The sequence below is a fragment of the Rhinoderma darwinii genome, chromosome 3, assembly GCF_050947455.1.
Source record: "Rhinoderma darwinii isolate aRhiDar2 chromosome 3, aRhiDar2.hap1, whole genome shotgun sequence".
Taxonomy (NCBI): Eukaryota; Metazoa; Chordata; class Amphibia; order Anura; family Rhinodermatidae; genus Rhinoderma; species Rhinoderma darwinii.
The window spans coordinates 417,485,511-417,504,006 of NC_134689.1; the positions used below are offsets into that span (position 1 = coordinate 417,485,511).

Here is an 18,496-nt window from a genome sequence, read left to right on the forward strand (position 1 = left end):
CGTTAATGACCAAGCCATTTTTTTAATTTTTCCATCGTCTCATTCAAAGAGCTATAGCCTTTTTATTTTTGCGTCGACATAGCTGTATAAGGTCTTGTTTTTTGCGGGACAAGTTGTAATTTTTAATAGCACCATTTTGGGGTACATATTATTTATTGATTAACTTTTATTAACTTGTTTTTGGGGGGAATATAAATAAAACAGCAATTTTGCCACACTTTCTTGCATCCTAAATTTACGCCGTTTACCGTGTGGTCTAAATAACACAACAACTTTATTCAGCGGGTTGTTGCGATTGCAACGATACCAAATTTGTATAGTTTTTTTATGTTTTACTACTTTTACACAGTGAAAACACTTTTTTTCAAAACTATTTGTTTTTGTGTCTCCATATTTGAAGAGCCGTAACGTTTTTATTTTTTCGCCGATGCAGTTGTATGAGGGCTTTTTTTTTGCGGGACGACTTGTAGTTTGTATCGGTACCATTTTGGAGTAGATGCGACTTTTTGATCACTTTTTATCACATGTTTTTTTATTTCTTTTTTTACGACGTTCACCGTGCGGGTTAAATTATGTAATAAGTTTATAGTTGGGGTCGTTACAGACGCGGCGATAACAAATATGTGTACTTTTTTACTTTATTTTGTTTGTTAATAATAAAGCAGTTTATAAGGGGAAAAGTGGGTTTTTAATTTTTTTTTTTCACTTATTTTTTCTTACTTCCCTGTAAATCCTTCTGCGTTCTCCGTACAGGGGATGTCCACTTTTTACTTTAAGAATGTCCTTCTTTGGGACACCCAGCGATCAGCTCTTATCTGTGGGGAAACAAGGCAGGCAGTGTTCTATTCCCCTACAGCACCACCACATGGAATGGAAAGCATGACATGTTTTCCAATGAAATTAATGGTCTATCTATATAATGAACAGATGTGTTGGGTCCTCCAAAGAGAGAGTCGCTCTTTGTTGCTCCACTCTGGTTACTTAATAGATATCCCAAACGTGAGATGCCATGTATTTAATATGAATGCTCCAATCAGATAAACCAGACAACCCCTTGAAGAAATTGGATCTACCAACAGATGCCTTTTTGTAAAAAGTTCTCAATGTTAGTGATGTTCTACTTGCCTTAGTCACCCAATTCCCATCAGATTGGATGTCATTGTCTACCTCGTCTCCTTTTTGTGCTCCCTATTGATATACAATGTCCTTCTTAAAGGAACAGTGTCACGACCAACTTTTTTTTTAATATGTTATGTGTTTTAGTGTGATAGATCAATAAATTTTATTAATGTATGTTGCTGTGTTGTACTTTTTACGTTTTTAATTGATTTACTTCTCTATGGGGGCTGCCATTTTTGTTTCCATTACTGTGTGTGTCGATTAACGACACACACAGACATGGAATACGGCAGCCACAGTCCCATAGGGACTGTGAACGGCTCCCGTCCCATTCACGTCCGTGTACGGCGTCTGTGTGGGAACTGCGCATGCGCCGCTCCCACACAGTCCTATTCGAAATTGGCGCCGTCCGGCGCCATTTTCCTGTGGACCGGAAGTCGCGGCCGGACAGTAATATTACTACTTCCGGTCGCGGCTTCCGGACTTGTGCACATGGAACAGCGGCAGCAAAGGGAGCGGACGGGCCGGAGGGAGCCGCGGCGGCAGGAGCAGGTAAGAGATTTCAATGTATGTTAGTGTTTGTGTGTGTTTACTACTGTATGTAAACCTACTACACTGTGGGTTACCTCAAAAAATGGCGACACACAGTGTAGGAGGTTAAACCTTTCAAACCCCTCGTTTATCCCGGCACTAGCCAGGATAAAGGAGGGGGGGATGCTGAGAGCTCACTAGAGCGAGAGCTTTTAACCCAATGTTGCAATGCTGCAATTTTGGGAACTAGCTCCATCTAGTGACCAAAAATGGGTAGTATTATAAATTAGAAAAAATTTATAATATTTCCTGACTCGCGAAAAAAATAAAAAAAATTTGAACAATGTTTAATCACCCACACACTAAATGTTTAAATTTTAAAAAAAAAACATGTTTTTCGGGCGATTCCATGCCTTTAAAGGGGTTGTCTATTCACAGACAACACCTACCATATGGGAGCCCACTCCCGACACCACCAGCAAGCAACTAACTTTACTGGGGAATCCGCTTCAAACAAGGACCGCTGTAGTGGATAAGCAGTATTACATGGCGCCTTTGGAATTTGGCTTTTTGTTCTGGCCCATAGAATGGGTCACAAGTGGTGGACCCCGTTAATGATAACCATAGGACGTTTGACCACTTTAATCTTTTCATTCATAATATTCATTGTTAGAATTCACATCGGAGACGTGGATCCTCTCATAGAGAGGTCAATTGATGCCACTCACATCATATTGCGCCAAACTACAAACTTGGCACTCCTACATCTGTAGAATGTGCCATTACAAATGTACACACTGATATTTCTACCACCAGGTCAAGGTTGTAAGCACTGAAGATAGTCTACCTGGTGCACATATGAGTCTAGATATCATTGTAATGTACCTGTAATTATGTTTTCCTGTCCCTCAGGTCTCATCCCATAACATGTTCTCCAATTATATTGCCCTTGTGACATCTTAACTACAAAGTAATTGATTTAATTTTTCTCTTAACTCCTTTTGAAGTATAATTATGGGTAAAACACACTTATGATATACCTGGTGCCAGAAAATCGAGTGTTAAGGATGCTATAATTATCAGTGAACGATCTCTATAAAGTCTAACATGAATACTGTATAAGCTATAGGAAGAAAAGAAGAGACATGAGACACATCTTATCCTCACTCCGCCTCCAGAAGACATCTTCATCCAGACAACCATCTCTATCAGTGTCTCCGAGACCCATGTACCCACCTCTGAAGTTTCTGAGGAACCTTCACATTGGACAGAACTTGACATTCACTATTGTGTTCCACAAAGGTAACCACTAAACTATGGGCCAGAAGGGCATTTTGGACCATCCATCTTTGAATTTGACTCAACCCAACTTCTTTGGAAACTTGGCAATGATCTAAAAAAAACACATCTGCACCAGCTAGACAATGAAGCTCAGATTTTGGATGAATTGTCTATTGTTGTGTATGATGATAGCCCTCTGAGCTTGGCCAGATTCAGAGGGCCGTAATATGTCCGCATTTTAACATCTGTATTACCGGCTCAAGGACCTTCTATGGGTCTCCTGTGTCTGACTTAGATCACCATAGAACCCTATAGAGGTTTAAGTTTATAAGAACCTCTGGAGGTCTGGGTCTTGCTGCTGTAATATGGATGTTCAAATGTGGCCATACAACAGTTATCTGAAATCTGCCTTAAAGGGGTTGTCCACTTTAGACAATCACTATTCACTGAGCAGGTCCATTGAAATCCATACATTTCTGTACCAAGCATGGGTGCCAATGGTCTTCCTGGTAAGACTGACACTTTTTGTAGTAGCCATCTGCTCTGGCTAATCGAGGAGGAGGTTTTGATCCTGTGATCCCACTCGGTGGTCTTCAGCCTTCTTAAAGAAGTTGTCGAAAGCAGGAAAACCCTGTAAAAGCAGATCAACAAGTTTGCCTGTGGAAATTTTCTATTATATTATAACAAGTAGTGCCAAATGACGCACTAAGTTCTGCTACATCACTACAATCGCTGACGTAGGTTTATCAAATTCTCTTTGCAGCTAAAAATGAAGAGAATTTGCAGATTTTTTTGGGCTCTGGTTCTGTTTCATCCCAATCCAGTTTCTTCCTTCACATTCGATAAAGACCGATGCAAACTGACGTCAACCTCCGAACTGGAAGAGATGACCCAACCCGGTGACATCATGATCGGGGTCATCATACCGCTTCATCTGGACAGAATCTATCAAAAAGTTTCATTTGACCGGAGACCTCCAAAGACCATGTGTACAATGTAAGTAGGATATTGATAATGGGGGGTGGGGGAGGGGGGTATCGCATTTCTTCTCTCATGGATTACAAGAAATATGATTAATGAATCATGGGGCTAAATTTGAAAATTGGTTGAAGTTTTTGCGATATAATAATGTGTTGCTTTTGGTTTTCATGTGACTGCTGGTAAATCTGTTGAAAGCTCTTAAAAGTATAATTATAAACTCGGCTCTGCTACATTTGTATGTATGTACTAGAACTGAATTGACACTTTCAGGATGGATTTTATTTTTTTTGCATTGTTAAGATAATGCAGCAGATTAAGTATCTCCGGGTACTCTAAAAACATAGTGCTAGATTTATTCCCTGCCCGTATGAAGACTGGATGGATTAGAACACCAATAATATCCCGACCGTTTCCAATTTTGGCTCTTATTGAAATTATATATAGATGTAGCAGTGTTGACTTTGTCATTAGGCTTTCTATTGTGTACTGTGATGAATTAGTAATTTAAGATTATGTAATAGTTTTATTTATAGTCCTATGTAAAACCAGTGATAACACAGTGCTACGACCACAAGTTACACCACATGACAAACTCAGCTCGAGGCATCACTAACAGTTACTTTCTCTAGTATAAAACATATGTAATATTAATATTACCCTCATGTTTTAATGTTATGTAATATGAAGTTTTTTTTTTTTACTTTTGCATACTTTACTCCAGACCTCTGACTACAACACAATGAATGTTATGTTATGTTGATTGTACTTCCAAAAAAGTGCAAGATATAGTGCTGGTATAACAGTAGTGCGAAGAGATACCAGTATAGTGCATGTATACTAAAAGCTTCAAGTATAATACATGTATATCATCATTAGAAAGAAGGTACGACCCAGCGCTGTTTGGTGATTAAAAAGGCCAGGCTTTGATACTTACTATTTTGAAACCACCTCGATACTGTGTCTTTTACATTCATCTATTTTTCTATGCCAATAAAAGTGGGAATATCGATTCCTTTTTAATCACCAAACAGCGCTGGATCGTACCTTCTTTTTCTTTATGCTATTCACCATGGGCCGTCGCGGAGATCCGAGCCAAGTGTGGTGCAAGACGCAGGACTGGTGAGCTGTAGGTTTCCTCTCTTCTCTTTTTCTATAACATTATTACCAAGTTTAAAATATGTATAACAAGAGTATCGGTAGGGTAAATGTACAGTACAATAACAATCCCAGGCATAATACGTGTATAATAACAATATGTGGCGCCCAGCTTGTGCCACTGGAGACACACACCCCAAAAATTGTTAAAACGGTTCTACCGGGTATGGCGATGCCATATATGTGGAAGTAAACTGCTGTTTGGGCACACTGTAGGGTTCAGAAGGGAGGTAGCGCCATTTGGCTTTTGGAGCGTGGATTTTGCTTGTAGTAGTCTTGTATTGAGTCTTACTGGTGTTTCCGTTTATAATGTGGGGGTACATGTAAGCCGGGCGGAGTATATAAGGGGCATAGTCAGGTGGTATAATAATGGGGTAAACAAAAACAATAAAATAATCCATAGATGTGTGTTATGCTGTGACACAATCCTTTCTGCACAGGCCGGTGTCGCACTAATAAATGGTCTTTACTTATCCCCCTTTTGGTCCGCACTCGGCACCTTTGAAGTTTGGGGAATTTTGCTGGGAAAGTGTTGTCCTGGTATAATACGGGTGCCCTCACTTCCAGCAGATATGTTTGGGCCCTCCCCTTCCTGGTTCCCTAATTTTAGGGGCCTTGATAATTTGCCACTTGAAACAGAAGAAATGTTCCCCTCGGGCCGGCACAACTGCATATTTTTATTTCCTGGCTTATTGGAGCCTTAACTAATTTTATTTTTTCATAGACGTAGTGGTATGAGGGCTGTTTTTTTGCGGGACGAGCTGTAGCTTTTATTGGTACCATTTTGGGGTACATGCAACTTTTTGATCGCTTGTTATCCTTTTTTTTTTGGGAGGCAAGGTGACCAAAAAACAGCAATTCTGACATTATTTTTTAAATTCTTTTTATACAGCGTTCACCATGCGTTATAAATTACATGTTAGCTTTATTCTGCGGGTCAGTCAGATTCCGGTGATACCTAATTTATAGCACTTTTTATGTTTTACAACTTTTTGCACAATAAAATAACCTTTGTAAAGAGAATGGATTTTGTGTTGTGAGAGCCATAACGGTTTTAATTTTTTCGTTGACGGAGCTGTATGAGGGCTTGTTTTTAGCGAGACGAGTTATAGTTTTTATAGGTACCATTTTTGGGTACATGCGACTTTTTGATCACTTTTTATTTCAATTTTTGGAAGACAAAGTGACCAAAAAATAGCAATTATGTCAGTATTTTTGAATTTTTTTTTTACGCCGTTCACTGTGCGGAATAAATAACATAATATTTTTATAGTTACGGTCGTTACGGTCGCAGCGATACCAAATATGTATGGCTTTATTATTTTTAATAAATAATAATAAATGACTTGATAAAGGAAAAAGGGCAATTGTGTTTTGTGTTATTATTTGAAACTTTTATTGTATTTTTACAGCTTTTATTTTTACTTTTTTTACACTTTTTTTTTACACTTTTCTTTAGTCCCACTATGGGACTTGAAGGTCCAACTGTTTGTTTGATGTTCTAATACATTGCACTACCCATGTAGTGCAATGTATTAGAACTGTCAGTTGTTCACTGACAGCAAGCCGATCAGGCTCCGCCTCCAGGCGGGGCCTAATCGGCTAACGTAATGGCAGATAGGAAGCCTTTGTTAGGCTTCCATTTGCCATAGCAATCGCCCCCCCCCCCCCCCGCAACAATCGGCCCTCGCAATCGCGTAGCGGGGTGCCGATGTTGCTATTAGAACTTAAATGCGGTGGTCTCTATTGACTGCCGCAATTAAGGGGTTAATCGGTTCGGATCACCGCTGTGATCCGACCCGATGTTTTCCCCCAGTACTAAGGTTGCTAGTACCAGCCTGTACTGGGAGATGCCGGGCTGCGGGGAGCGTCTGTGTGCTCTGTTAGGAGCACACGTGGATTAACGGGCTGCAGGCACAACGACCAGCTTTGCAACCCGTTAATCTACGTTGGGTGGTCGTGAAGGGGTTAAGTTTGAATCCTTAAACTCGGGCAGATCCGTTAGTTGGTGTACAATTTTGTTGTTTTTAATTCAATGTTTTACCGCTAAGGTAGCTAATGTTGGATTATCAGAAATGGTCTGTTTCAAGGATCTGAATTTGTTAGGTATGAGAAATGAGAAAGGCGTCAGTTCACAGATATTTGGGACCATCAGGTTTTTCTTGTTAAGTTTGTGCCAAGTCCGTAGAGTGAAATTTGTCAGAGAGTTTCCGATTGTGTTGTATTGAATTCTATTGTGGGGGGTGATCCACATATATCTTTCAAATTTTTGGTTAAGCATATGCAGTTCTATGTTCGTCCATAATTTGCGTTTTGGATAAAAGTATAGTTCTAGGACTCTGTTGATATGGGTTGCGTCTCTATACTTCTCAAAATCAGGTAGTCCAATCCCTCCCATTTTCCTAGGTTTAGTCAAGGTGTCATATTTGACTCTCAATCCCTTTGAATGCCAAATAAACTTTGTTGTTATTTGTTTAAGGTTTTTAAAAAAGGAGTGGGGAATGTTAATGGGGAGGGTCTGTAGAAAGTAGAGGACTTTGGGTAGAATTATCATCTTCACAAGATTAGTTCTTCCGAACCATGAGGTTTGTATTGAGTTCCAATTTATAAGATCTTTTTCTATTTTTTCCAACAGAGGTTTGTAGTTCAGATCAAATAATTTTGTCAAGTCAGGATCTATCTTAATACCTAGATAATTTATGCTAGTGCAAGTGTTTTTGAAGGGGGACATCTTAGATAATGAGGTCCAATTTCTTGTACACACGTTTATATTAAGGAGTTCCGATTTTGAATTATTTATTTTAAAATTGGATATTTTCCCAAACAGTTCAAATTCCTTGAGCAGAATCTTAAGCGATGTGTTCGGATTTGTCATAATAATGAGCATATCGTCTGCGAAGGTCGCGGTTTTATGTTCAGTTTTATTGCATAAAATTCCTTTAATTTTTGCATTTTCTCTTATTCTTTGGGCTAAGACTTCCATCGTTAAAATGAATAACAAGGGGGATAATGGACAGCCTTGCCTTGTTCCATTTCTAATTTGAAATGGCTGTGAGAGGACTCCGTTAATTTTAATTCTAGCGGATGGGTTGATGTACAAGGCCATAATTTTGTCTAATACATTTTCTGGTAAACCAAACTTTACAAGAGTAAATTTAAAAAATTGCCAGTTGACCCTATCGAATGCTTTTTCTGTGTCTGTTGATAGGAGAGCTAACGGTATATTTTGTTTTTTAGCGTATTGTATAATATTAATTATTCTCAAGGTGTTGTCTTTTGCTTCCCTGTTGGGAGTGAAACCCACTTGCTCAGGATTTATAAGAGAGGGTAGTAGGGGTTGTAGTCTGTTTGCAATTATTTTAGCATAGATTTTAACGTCATTATTAATTAATGAAATCGGTCTGTAATTGCTACAGAGTGTGGCATCTTTGCCTTCTTTAGGGATCAAGGTGAGGTGAGCAGTAAGAGATTCTTTACGGAATGGATTGGAGGAATCTATGCTATTTAAGTAATAAGTCATATGGGGGATGAGGATGTCTTTAAACTTTTTGTAATAAGTACTGGAGAACACGTCTGGTCCTGGGCTTTTCCCATTCGGACTTGCTTTGATCGCGTTCTCGATTTCTTGGGTTGAAAATGGCTTGTTAAGTATTATTTTGTGGGTTTCGCTGATACATGGTAGGTGTACCTCGTCTAAGACCTCTTTTATTGTGCTTTCCTTTTCTTGGACATTTTGGGTATCTAAGTTATATAGTTCTTCATAGTATGTATTAAATACTTTAGATATTTCGTCTGTCGTATGTACCAAGTTATTCTGTTTGTTTTTAATCTTTGAAATAAATGTGGCAGACTTGTGTTTTTTTATCAGAGAAGCTAATTTTTTACCACATTTGTCAGATTGAGCATATGATCTAAATTTTGAGTAGAAGAGGAACCTTCTTTTTTTTATCACAAGCTGAATGGCATATACATATCAAATACTAGAGTATCATACTGGACAACAGTCCCTTTTTTCTGGGGCATACCCAAGAACCTTTTTGTTTTTGTCACACTTCTATGTGGACACCTATTGTTTTTACTTACATGTTGTTGTTTTTTTATGTCATATCCTGAAGGTTTCACCTTGAGAGCTATCAGCAGATCCAGGCACTGATTTTCGCCATAGAAGAAATTAATAACAATCCCAGTATGCTCCTCAATATCACTCTGGGCTACCATGTCTATGATTCCTGTAATGTTCTTCATTATGACCTAGAAGGAACTTTACAAGTACTGACAGGAACCAGAACAGTTATCCCCAACTACCGTTGTCTATTGGATATCCCTCTCAGTGGTGTCATCGGAGCAGCTGTCTCCTCAAATTCACTTTTACTGGCTCATATTCTGGGGCTTCTTAGGTTTCCACAGGTTAGTATTATGTACTACGTCTCATGCTATCAAACCGCTCCTGCCAGCTACTTCCTGTCAGCCATATAAGCTCTCATGGGGAAAATATCGCAGTCTCCCAATCAATAAAATAACCAGAAGTCTGTGTCTCTATGCAAGGCTTCACCTCTTCCCTCCCTCTGTCAGTTCTCCCAGGCAGCCAATCACTGTGAGGCCCATCTTTCTCAATATGCAGTGATATTCCTGATTGAATCTATGTCAGGAGCAGTGGGCTACATCTTAACTTTCCCTCCGAATCTCTATAGTGATGGACTGTGAATCTTCATGTTCAGTTTTTTAACAAGTTCAAGGGTGTATCATAAGCAGGAAAGCGGTCTTCAACATGTGACCCCCTTCAGCTCTGGAAACGTTGCAAAACGACATGAAACCTGCAGACAGTCATGGTATGCTGGAACTTGTAGTGTTATTGTAGGCCCTAGTACACATTCCCAAAATTTAGTATTAGATCTTTGAGAATACGCTTTAAGGTCTAGTTTTCAACTTTCTTACTAGAGTATTGTTTTATTGCATTTAGGTCAGCCATTTCTCAACGAGCCGACTTCTGAGTGACAGAAACAAGTTCCCCTCCTTCTTCAGGACTGTACCCAGTGATGCATTTCAGTCCCAAGGCCTTGCCAAACTGGTGTTTTATTTCAGATGGACCTGGGTGGGTCTAGTGGCTGTGGACAATGACTATGGTCATCAGGGAATACAGCTGGTCAAACATGAGATAGAGAAGGCTGGAGCTTGCGTGGCATTCACTGAATATATTCTGGTAAGCCAAGCTGACCGCAACGCTCAACACATTGTGAAAGTCATTAAGGAATCCACCGTTGGGGTGGTCATTGTCTTCTCCACTGAACTTGACTTCATCCCGGTAGCGGAAGAAATGTTGAGACAGAAGATCCGAGGGAAAATATTTGTTGCGAGTGAAGGTTGGTCAACATCCTTCTTATACTCCACAGGAAAATTTGCTACAGTTTTTTCAGGAACCATTGGTTTAGCCCTCTACAGTGGGGTGATTTCAGGGTTTAAACACTTTCTAAACAAGGTCCATCCCTTTGATGATTTACGACAAACCTGGATAAAGTTGTTCTGGGAGGAAATTTTCAACTGTACATTTTTGGATATGGGAAACATTACAAAAGCTGTCAGACTATGTACAGGGACAGAAGATCTAACTAGCGTCCAAAATAGCTACAATGATGTCTCTAACCTCAGGACCACATACAATGTCTACACAGCAGTGCATATCTTTGCGGAAGCTTTAATAGACCTTCAGACTTGTAACAACGGAGCTGGACCCTTTTTGAATAAAAACTGTGCAGATATTCAGAATTTCGAGCCATGGCAGGTAATCGTATTTGTTTCCATCCACTATAGTAATAAAGTGATAGTATCCTATCTATTTAGTGCCAATGGAGACCCACCTATTAGGTTTAAAGGGGCTGTTCGCTTTGGACAGTTCCTTATTGTTAGACAGGTTACTGCTGGAATCCCCGGTGATAACAATGAACAACTTTCCGTGTAAAGCATGGATGAGCTTCCAGAAAGAGAGAGATGCTTTTTGAACAGCTGTTAGACCGCTCAAAAACAAGGGTTCAGGTGTGACTGCTATCACTACACCCTTTACAGCCTCTACAGTATAGCTACGGCCCTGTGTGGAACAGAAAATGGAGAGATATTTCATATCATGTCAATTAATCCATTATGATCATTTTTAAAATAAGACCAAGAAGACTAAAATAAAAGCATAAATGTATCCTAACAACTTCTGATATTATCAAGAGTTGTAACAAATGACAAACCGAATTCTGAGAAACTCAACCTTACTAGATGTGAAACTCTTTTGGTGTGAATTTAGCAGTGGCAAATGAGTCCCTACTCCTGGTGGGTGTTCCCCACCATAGATTTTATTAACTATATATGCCATAAAAGTCCTATCTGGGGGGGGGGGGGTCTCACTCAGCTACTCCCATTGATTGGATGCATAAGAGAGTGGCAGCATTGCATGTGGGCTGTGTGGAGGCACAGTGACTTATAATGCATTTTACATGTGTAAATGAATACTAAAGGGATGCACTGCATATCATTTGAATTGTTATCAGGTAGTGTTGATCCACAAGGTAAGACTGGCCAATTAGGATGCCAGGGGATCCTTAAGAAGACCAGGGATAGGACACAACAATGGGCCCCAAATGTCCAGCAATACACAACCCCATTTGTGTTACGCCACTGGTAGTGCTCAAAACCGCAAAAACAGACAATCGTTATCACAAGGGTGAAGAACGCATCAACACAAACATAAAACAAAAGGCACAAGTAACTCACCAGTGAACGAGTGGTACCAAACATCGAAGGTAGTAGAAGATTGTAACAATGAATACATGGAGTGGATTGTAGATAAATATCATGCAAGCAGTTAGCAGACAAAAAGACAGTGGACAAGAACTACAGCACTCATTGACCCCATCTGAATACTATCCCACAGCAGGGTAAGATAACAGCTTGGCAGCAGAACAAATGCACAGGAAAGGCAAGAAAACCAGTAGAACTACTGTTCCCAGGATACACATAAAACCACTATACAAAAACTAGATCTCTCAGAGGACCAACAGGTTGCACAGTACAACAAACATATAGAACAGACCTCAGTCACAAAAGATTCTGGAAAGCGTTAGCACATGCCAGAAACAGTATAACCAGCACCATATTAATACAGGCCTGAAATATATATAGGCCCAAGAAAAGTACTTCATCCTAATCAACCAGGCAAAGCTAAACAATGACCAAATCCAGACTCAGACCAAAGGCATTGCCCCAACAGATAACAGAAATCATTGATTAGCAGCAGTCCTGCTGCTAATATTAAAAATTTGGAGATGATTTGGAGCCAATCACTTGCAACTAGGATCTATTACTTATGAGTTGGTTCCGAATCCCAAATTACCTATTAGACCTTCTTGATTATACGTTCTGTGTGTACAATAATAACAAAGATTACGATACAATTAATGGTGGGCGCTCATCTCCTCTGGTGAGCCCAAGGAACCACAGTCTGACGCTGTTGGTACAAGATATCTATGTTAGTTGGGGATAATTGGGATTAAAATGAAAACCTGTGCTGTCACCTTCCAGCTCCTGTATTATATGAAGAAGGTGAGGGTGACGTTGAGTAATGGGAAAGAATTTTACTTTGATAAGAATGGAGACCCTCCTGCGGTCTACGACATTGTGAACTGGCAGCTGAGCCCAGAAGGCGCCATGCAACAAGTCAAAGTCGGCAGTTATGACACCACAACTCATCCTAATTTAGTCTTTACAATCGAGAGAGGCGCTATCCTATGGGACAACGGTGATAGAAAGGTACACCTAGAATAATGAGGCTTTGGATATAAAGTATCTGTATATCGTACTTCAATATTTCAATTCATTTTTCGTGTCAATAATTAAGGAGGTATTCCCATCTCAGATCTTTATGGCATATCTACAGAAAATGCTATAAATGTCTGATAAGTCTGCACCTAGATGGGGAACAGGGGTCCCAGAGGTGGGAACGCTTGCTTGGCTGTTTCTTCAACTTCCGTTCATTCTCAGCATACCTCCCTATTTATTCCTGGTGGTCAACTCACCAGGCCGAGTAGGGGGTCACTAAGTCCCATTCAATTTTTTATTTTCACATGACGTGAGTAACAACTGTGAAACATAAAAGGATAAAATATATGTGGGCTGCAACGCGTTTCAACGCCGGACCGGCGTCTTCTTCAAGCAGATAAAAAAGAGATATGCTATAGATGTATATATATATATATATATATATATATATATATATAGATATATATATATATAGATATATATATATATATGTCTATATATATATACATCTATAGCATATCTCTTTTTATCTGCCTGACGAAGACACCGATCCGGTGTTGAAACGCGTTGCAGCCCACATATGTTTTATCCTTTTATATAATATATTTTTATCAAAAAATGGGTCTGGAGTGAACGAAAATCCTGCTACACAGAAGCGCCCGAAACAAGGACCTTTTATCTATATCCCGAAAAATAAATCAAAAGACCACGTCGAGAAAACTCCAGGCTTGGAGGCATCCACCGTGGGTCCGCTCCCGAGGCTTGCACAGTGTACCGGATAGTTTACCAGACGAGCAATTAAGTCAAGTTGTGCTGATGATCCTGCACAACTTCACCGTAAAAATATATTTTAAGAGCAAATACAACATCACGTCAGAGGAGCGCCCTTTCTCCCTCTTTTTTATACCCTTTTCCAAGCATAAGTCCCATTCTAAACAGAGTTACAAGTCCTAGAGGTGGGACCTGATACCACTTAGACATTTATGGCATATCCTGTGGAATACCACTTTAATAAAGTCTTGCCATCATAGACCTTTCAACTATATATGCCATAAAAGTCTGATCAGTGGGGGTCAAACTCGACTGCTTCCATATCGCTCATTGACCTTAATGGAAAGTGACTGTGCATATGTAGAGACTCCCCCACCGTTATCACGGATTGGGTTACTCCCGTTCTTAGAGTTGGTTGAGTCCCCTTAGGTCAGGATCCGTTGATTGCACATTTTAATTGTGTATTTAGCTAATATAAGACTTTAGACCATACACAGATGTAGGCGAGCTGAGCCATTTTGACAAAGGGGTTGTAAAGGATTTGCCAGACACAGCTTCTGTGTTAACACCCGTGGTTAATCAGCCAGCACCGGTTCCTAGGTCTGCTAGAGTGACTCGTTCTGCTACCACTTAGGCTGATAGGCTCAGGAGTGGGAGAACCTATCACAGCCTGGCCAGAAGGTCCTAGCTCCCGCCCTTGGTCTACTTATACCTTCATTGTCTGCTTGTTCTTTGCCTGTGATTCTCTTCTTCCTGGCTCTGCTGTTCCTGCTTTTCCTATTGACCTCTGCTTCATATTGACCCTGGCTTTACCGACTACTCTCCTGCTCTGCATTTGGCACCACGTACACTCCTGGTTTGACTCGGCTCGTTGACTACTCTTGTTGCTCACGGTGTTGCCGTGGGCAACTGCCCCATTTCCCTTAGCTTCTGTGTACTCTTGTCTGTTTGTCTGTCGTGCACATATTGAGCGTATGGACCGTCGCCCAGTTGTACGCCGTCGCCTAGGATGGGCCGTGCAAGTAGGCAGGGACTGAGTGGTGGGTAGATTAGGGCTCACCTGTCTGTCTCCCTACCCCGACATTACAGGGGTGCATATTAGCTGTATACACAAAAGGGTAGGATATTTTTCATCAAGACTATTTGCAAAGTTGCCTCATTTTTATTTTCGATGCATTGGAACAATAAAGATACGGGTGTAAAGGAGAACATAACCTTAAATATATATGGTCATGATGATGGTCTACTAAAAAACATGTAAGTTGGTGTGGGACTATGCTTATGTGTTTACACTATGGATTACTGTCTTACTTCATAGACTAAGAAACTTATCACTACACAATTTCCTCTAGGTTCCTCCGTCAGTTTGCAGTAAGAGCTGCACTTTGGGATTTCGAAAGACCGTCAGAATGAGAGAACCCGTCTGCTGTTTCCAATGTGTCCCATGTCCTCTGGGTGAAGTCTCCAATCAGACAGGTAAATTGTCCTTCAGTGGGGTGTATTTAAAAGAAAGTCCCGCAAATGCCTTTCTTTACAACAAGAAGTATAGTCACTTTGTAAATGCATTGCATTATTAATGTTGTACAAATCCTGAGTTACAGTCTGTATTATAGTCCAGTCCTTAACTGGTTAATATCCCTGAAGCTATTCTAATTGTGTATGAATACTAAAGGATAATGAGTATTAAAGTATTTATTATGTCAATCCAACTTATAGACTATTCACAACAGTACACCCTTGTGCACTCACAGTACTAGAGACACATAGCAAGAATAATATCATCTGTCGAGAGCTGCTAATCTCCTTGTTGATGGTCTTCAGGAAGTACGTGGAGATATTGTTCCAGCTCTTGGAATAAACATGGATAGTTCTTCAATGTTAGCTTCTATTGCTTTATGTATTTCAGATGCTCTTGAGTGTTTTGAATGTCCATGGGACAAGTGGCCGGATCTCCAGAAAACAAAATGTGTCTCAAAGACTGAAGATTACCTTTCCTACGTGGAGCCCTTAGGGACAATATTGACAATTATTAACATTGTATCCTCTTTGGTTCCTTATATAATTTTGCGGATTCTAACATTGAATAAATCCAGCGCCATAGTGAAGGCCAGTAACTACTCTATAAGCTGTCTTCTTCTAGGATCCCTCTCATTGTGCTTTCTGTGCTCTCTGTTTTTCATTGGGTACCCCAAGCCTGAGAAATGTCTCCTGAGGCAGGCCGCATTTGGCATGGTCTTTGTTCTCTGTATATCTTGCATCTTGGCCAAAACTATTATGGTGTTGTTTGCATTCATGGGCATAAAGCCAAGAAGTAACATGAAGAAATGGACCAACACTCGAGTTTCTTACTTTATAATATCTGTCTGCTTCATATTTCAGTTCCTCTTGTGCACTAGTTGGCTTTCTCTTAGACCTCCCTTCATGGAGTACAACATTCATACCAACCCTGGAATCATTATCGTCGAGTGTAATGAAGGATCATCCATCGCTTTCTGGACCATGTTGGGTTATCTGTTCCTCTTGGCTTCAATAAGCTTCTTAGTGGCCTTCCTGGTTCGGAGACTTCCCGACAGCTTCAATGAGGCCCAGTTTATTACATTCAGCATGTTGGCCTTTCTTTGTGTATGGGTGTCCTTCATTCCTGCCTCCCTCAGTGCCCAGGGAAAATATACGGTGGCAATGGAGCTATTTGCAATCATGGCCTCCAGCTGGGCTATCTTAATATGTATGTTTCTGCCAAAATGTTTTATTATACTGTTTCGACCTAATAGGAACTGTAAAGACTATGTAATGAGAAGACACAGATGTTCTGTGGGCAAGACCTGCAGAATGTGAATCGACATTTCATTGGGTATAACCAGGTTGTGTCCAGTGTCTGATTTTTTTTTGTAAATATTGGCTTATTTTGTACTTCTTGTTCGGGATGTAAATGTTAAATTATATAAAATTTAAGACTAGAGTAAAAGCAAATCTTTATCTAAAATGACCCCAAAAAATAAAATATATTTTTTGACTCATTTCTAAATATTTGTTATGTTTCGTATGATACTGTAGCCTGTATTATACTTCAGAGCTGCACTCACTATTCTGCTGGTGGAATGCATAGAGATGACATCATCATATTCTTGTATTATCTTTTTGTTAGTGCCCCATAAACCACCAGTAGCCGTTTTTTTACAAGCAATAGAGTTCACGCCAATCTTAATAAATCATTAATAGATATGTCTGTGTCTACACATGTATGTCTTGTATGGATGCTACTATTTAATGAATGCCAACGATATTCACCAATAAAAATTACTCTTTCTAGTTCAAGACGTCTGGGCTGGAGGATCCATCACTCCACGCTGTCCTGTAGCTATGACTGCGAATGCATCAAGGCAACCAATCAGCAGGGTAGTAACCGATGTGTTCAGCTTGTTGGGATGGCACCATATGACCATGGTGGCACGACCCATGTCAAATCGGCACCAACACGACAGCTATCGGGTATATAGCACAGAGAGCTGTTATGTGGGCACAGATGCATAAACAGCTCTATCCACTGAGTTAGGCCAGATCAACAAAAGCAATACAATCATGTGCTATATCCATCGGATCAATGAGGACATCATCATGACAATGTTAAGTACAACTACTGTTTTTTTTTCCAGAATGATTTTTTGGGGTATTTTTAGAAAAGTAAAAAACGGTGTACAAAAATAACATGTACAGTGATACAAAATGTGCATAGTAAGAAGTACAATGACAAACTAGTATATGTTGCAAATACACAATAAACAATAGTGTAAAGTTATGAGGTACATCTAATCTGGAACATCAGATTACAGTTGAAAGCCGAAGAGCCTGTATGCCAAAGTGAACAAGGATGACCTTAAAGAGAACCTTTCACCTGCCCATACATGTGCAGCATGTAATGGACAGGGCTGCACAAAACCTGGGGCACTTTAAAAAAAAATTCTACCCTCCTCCGTTATTTAGATATCGGTACCGTTATATTTGTCATCCAATATTTAAATAACCCCCTGAAATGTCAATGGGGAGTGTACTGGCAAGGGGGAGTGTTACTATGGCTGTGACACTATCCAATCAGATACGGTGCGGACTATGAGGAGGCTGTGGACCAATAGGATGCCTCAAACCCGGGTATACGTCAGAAGTCCCCGGTTACATAGTTACATATAGTTACATAGTTAGTACGGCTGAAAAAAGACACATGTCCATCAAGTTCAACCAAGGGAAGGGAAAAGGGAAGGAAAAATTTCTACACATAGGAGCTAATATTTTTTTGTTCTAGGAAATTATCTAACCCTTTTTTAAAGCCATCTACTGTCCCTGCTGTGACCAGCTCCTGCGGTAGACTATTCCATAAATTCACAGTTCTCACTGTAAAGAAGCCTTGTCGCCTCTGCAGCTTGAACCTTTTTTTCTCCAGACGGAGGGAGTGCCCCCTTGTTTTTTGAGGGGGTTTTACAAGGAACAGGATTTCACCATATTTTTTGTATGTGCCATTAATATATTTATATAAGTTAATCATGTCCCCCCTTAGTCTTCTTTTTTCAAGGCTAAATAGGTTTAATTCTTTCAATCTTTCCTCATAACTTAAATTCTCCATGCCCCTTATTAGCTTCGTTGCTCTTCTTTGTATTTTTTCCAACTCCAGGGCATCCTTTCTATGAACTGGAGCCCAGAACTGAACTGCATATTCTAGATGAGGCCTCACTAATGCTTTGTAAAGTGGCATTATTACATCCCTGTCCCGCGAGTCCATGCCTCTTTTAATACACGACAATATCCTGCTGGCCTTTGAAGCAGCTGATTGACACTGCATGCTGTTATTGAGTTTATGATTTACAAG

General features: G+C 40.0%; 1 protein-coding gene across 1 annotated transcript; it reads left to right on the top strand.

The window, feature by feature from the left end:
- Positions 1 to 2,795: 2,795 nt before the first annotated feature.
- On the top strand, positions 2,796 to 16,473 carry LOC142750582 (extracellular calcium-sensing receptor-like). The gene is made up of 7 exons (XM_075859579.1): positions 2,796 to 2,952; positions 3,756 to 3,927; positions 9,183 to 9,474; positions 10,028 to 10,846; positions 12,631 to 12,858; positions 14,991 to 15,114; positions 15,545 to 16,473. The coding sequence occupies exons 1-7, from the start codon at positions 2,796 to 2,798 to the stop codon at positions 16,471 to 16,473; spliced, it is 2,721 nt and encodes a 906-aa protein (XP_075715694.1).
- The last annotated feature ends 2,023 nt before the right edge of the window (positions 16,474 to 18,496 follow it).

Bases quoted from the DNA above. Each gene is read 5' to 3' on its own strand.
- LOC142750582 (XM_075859579.1), top strand. From the start codon at position 2,796: ATGAGACACATCTTATCCTCACTCCGCCTCCAGAAGACATCTTCATCC. The intron at 3,928-9,182 runs GTAAGTAGGATA...CATATCCTGAAG, and splicing joins CCAAAGACCATGTGTACAAT to GTTTCACCTTGAGAGCTATC. The intron at 10,847-12,630 runs GTAATCGTATTT...GTCACCTTCCAG, and splicing joins AGAATTTCGAGCCATGGCAG to CTCCTGTATTATATGAAGAA.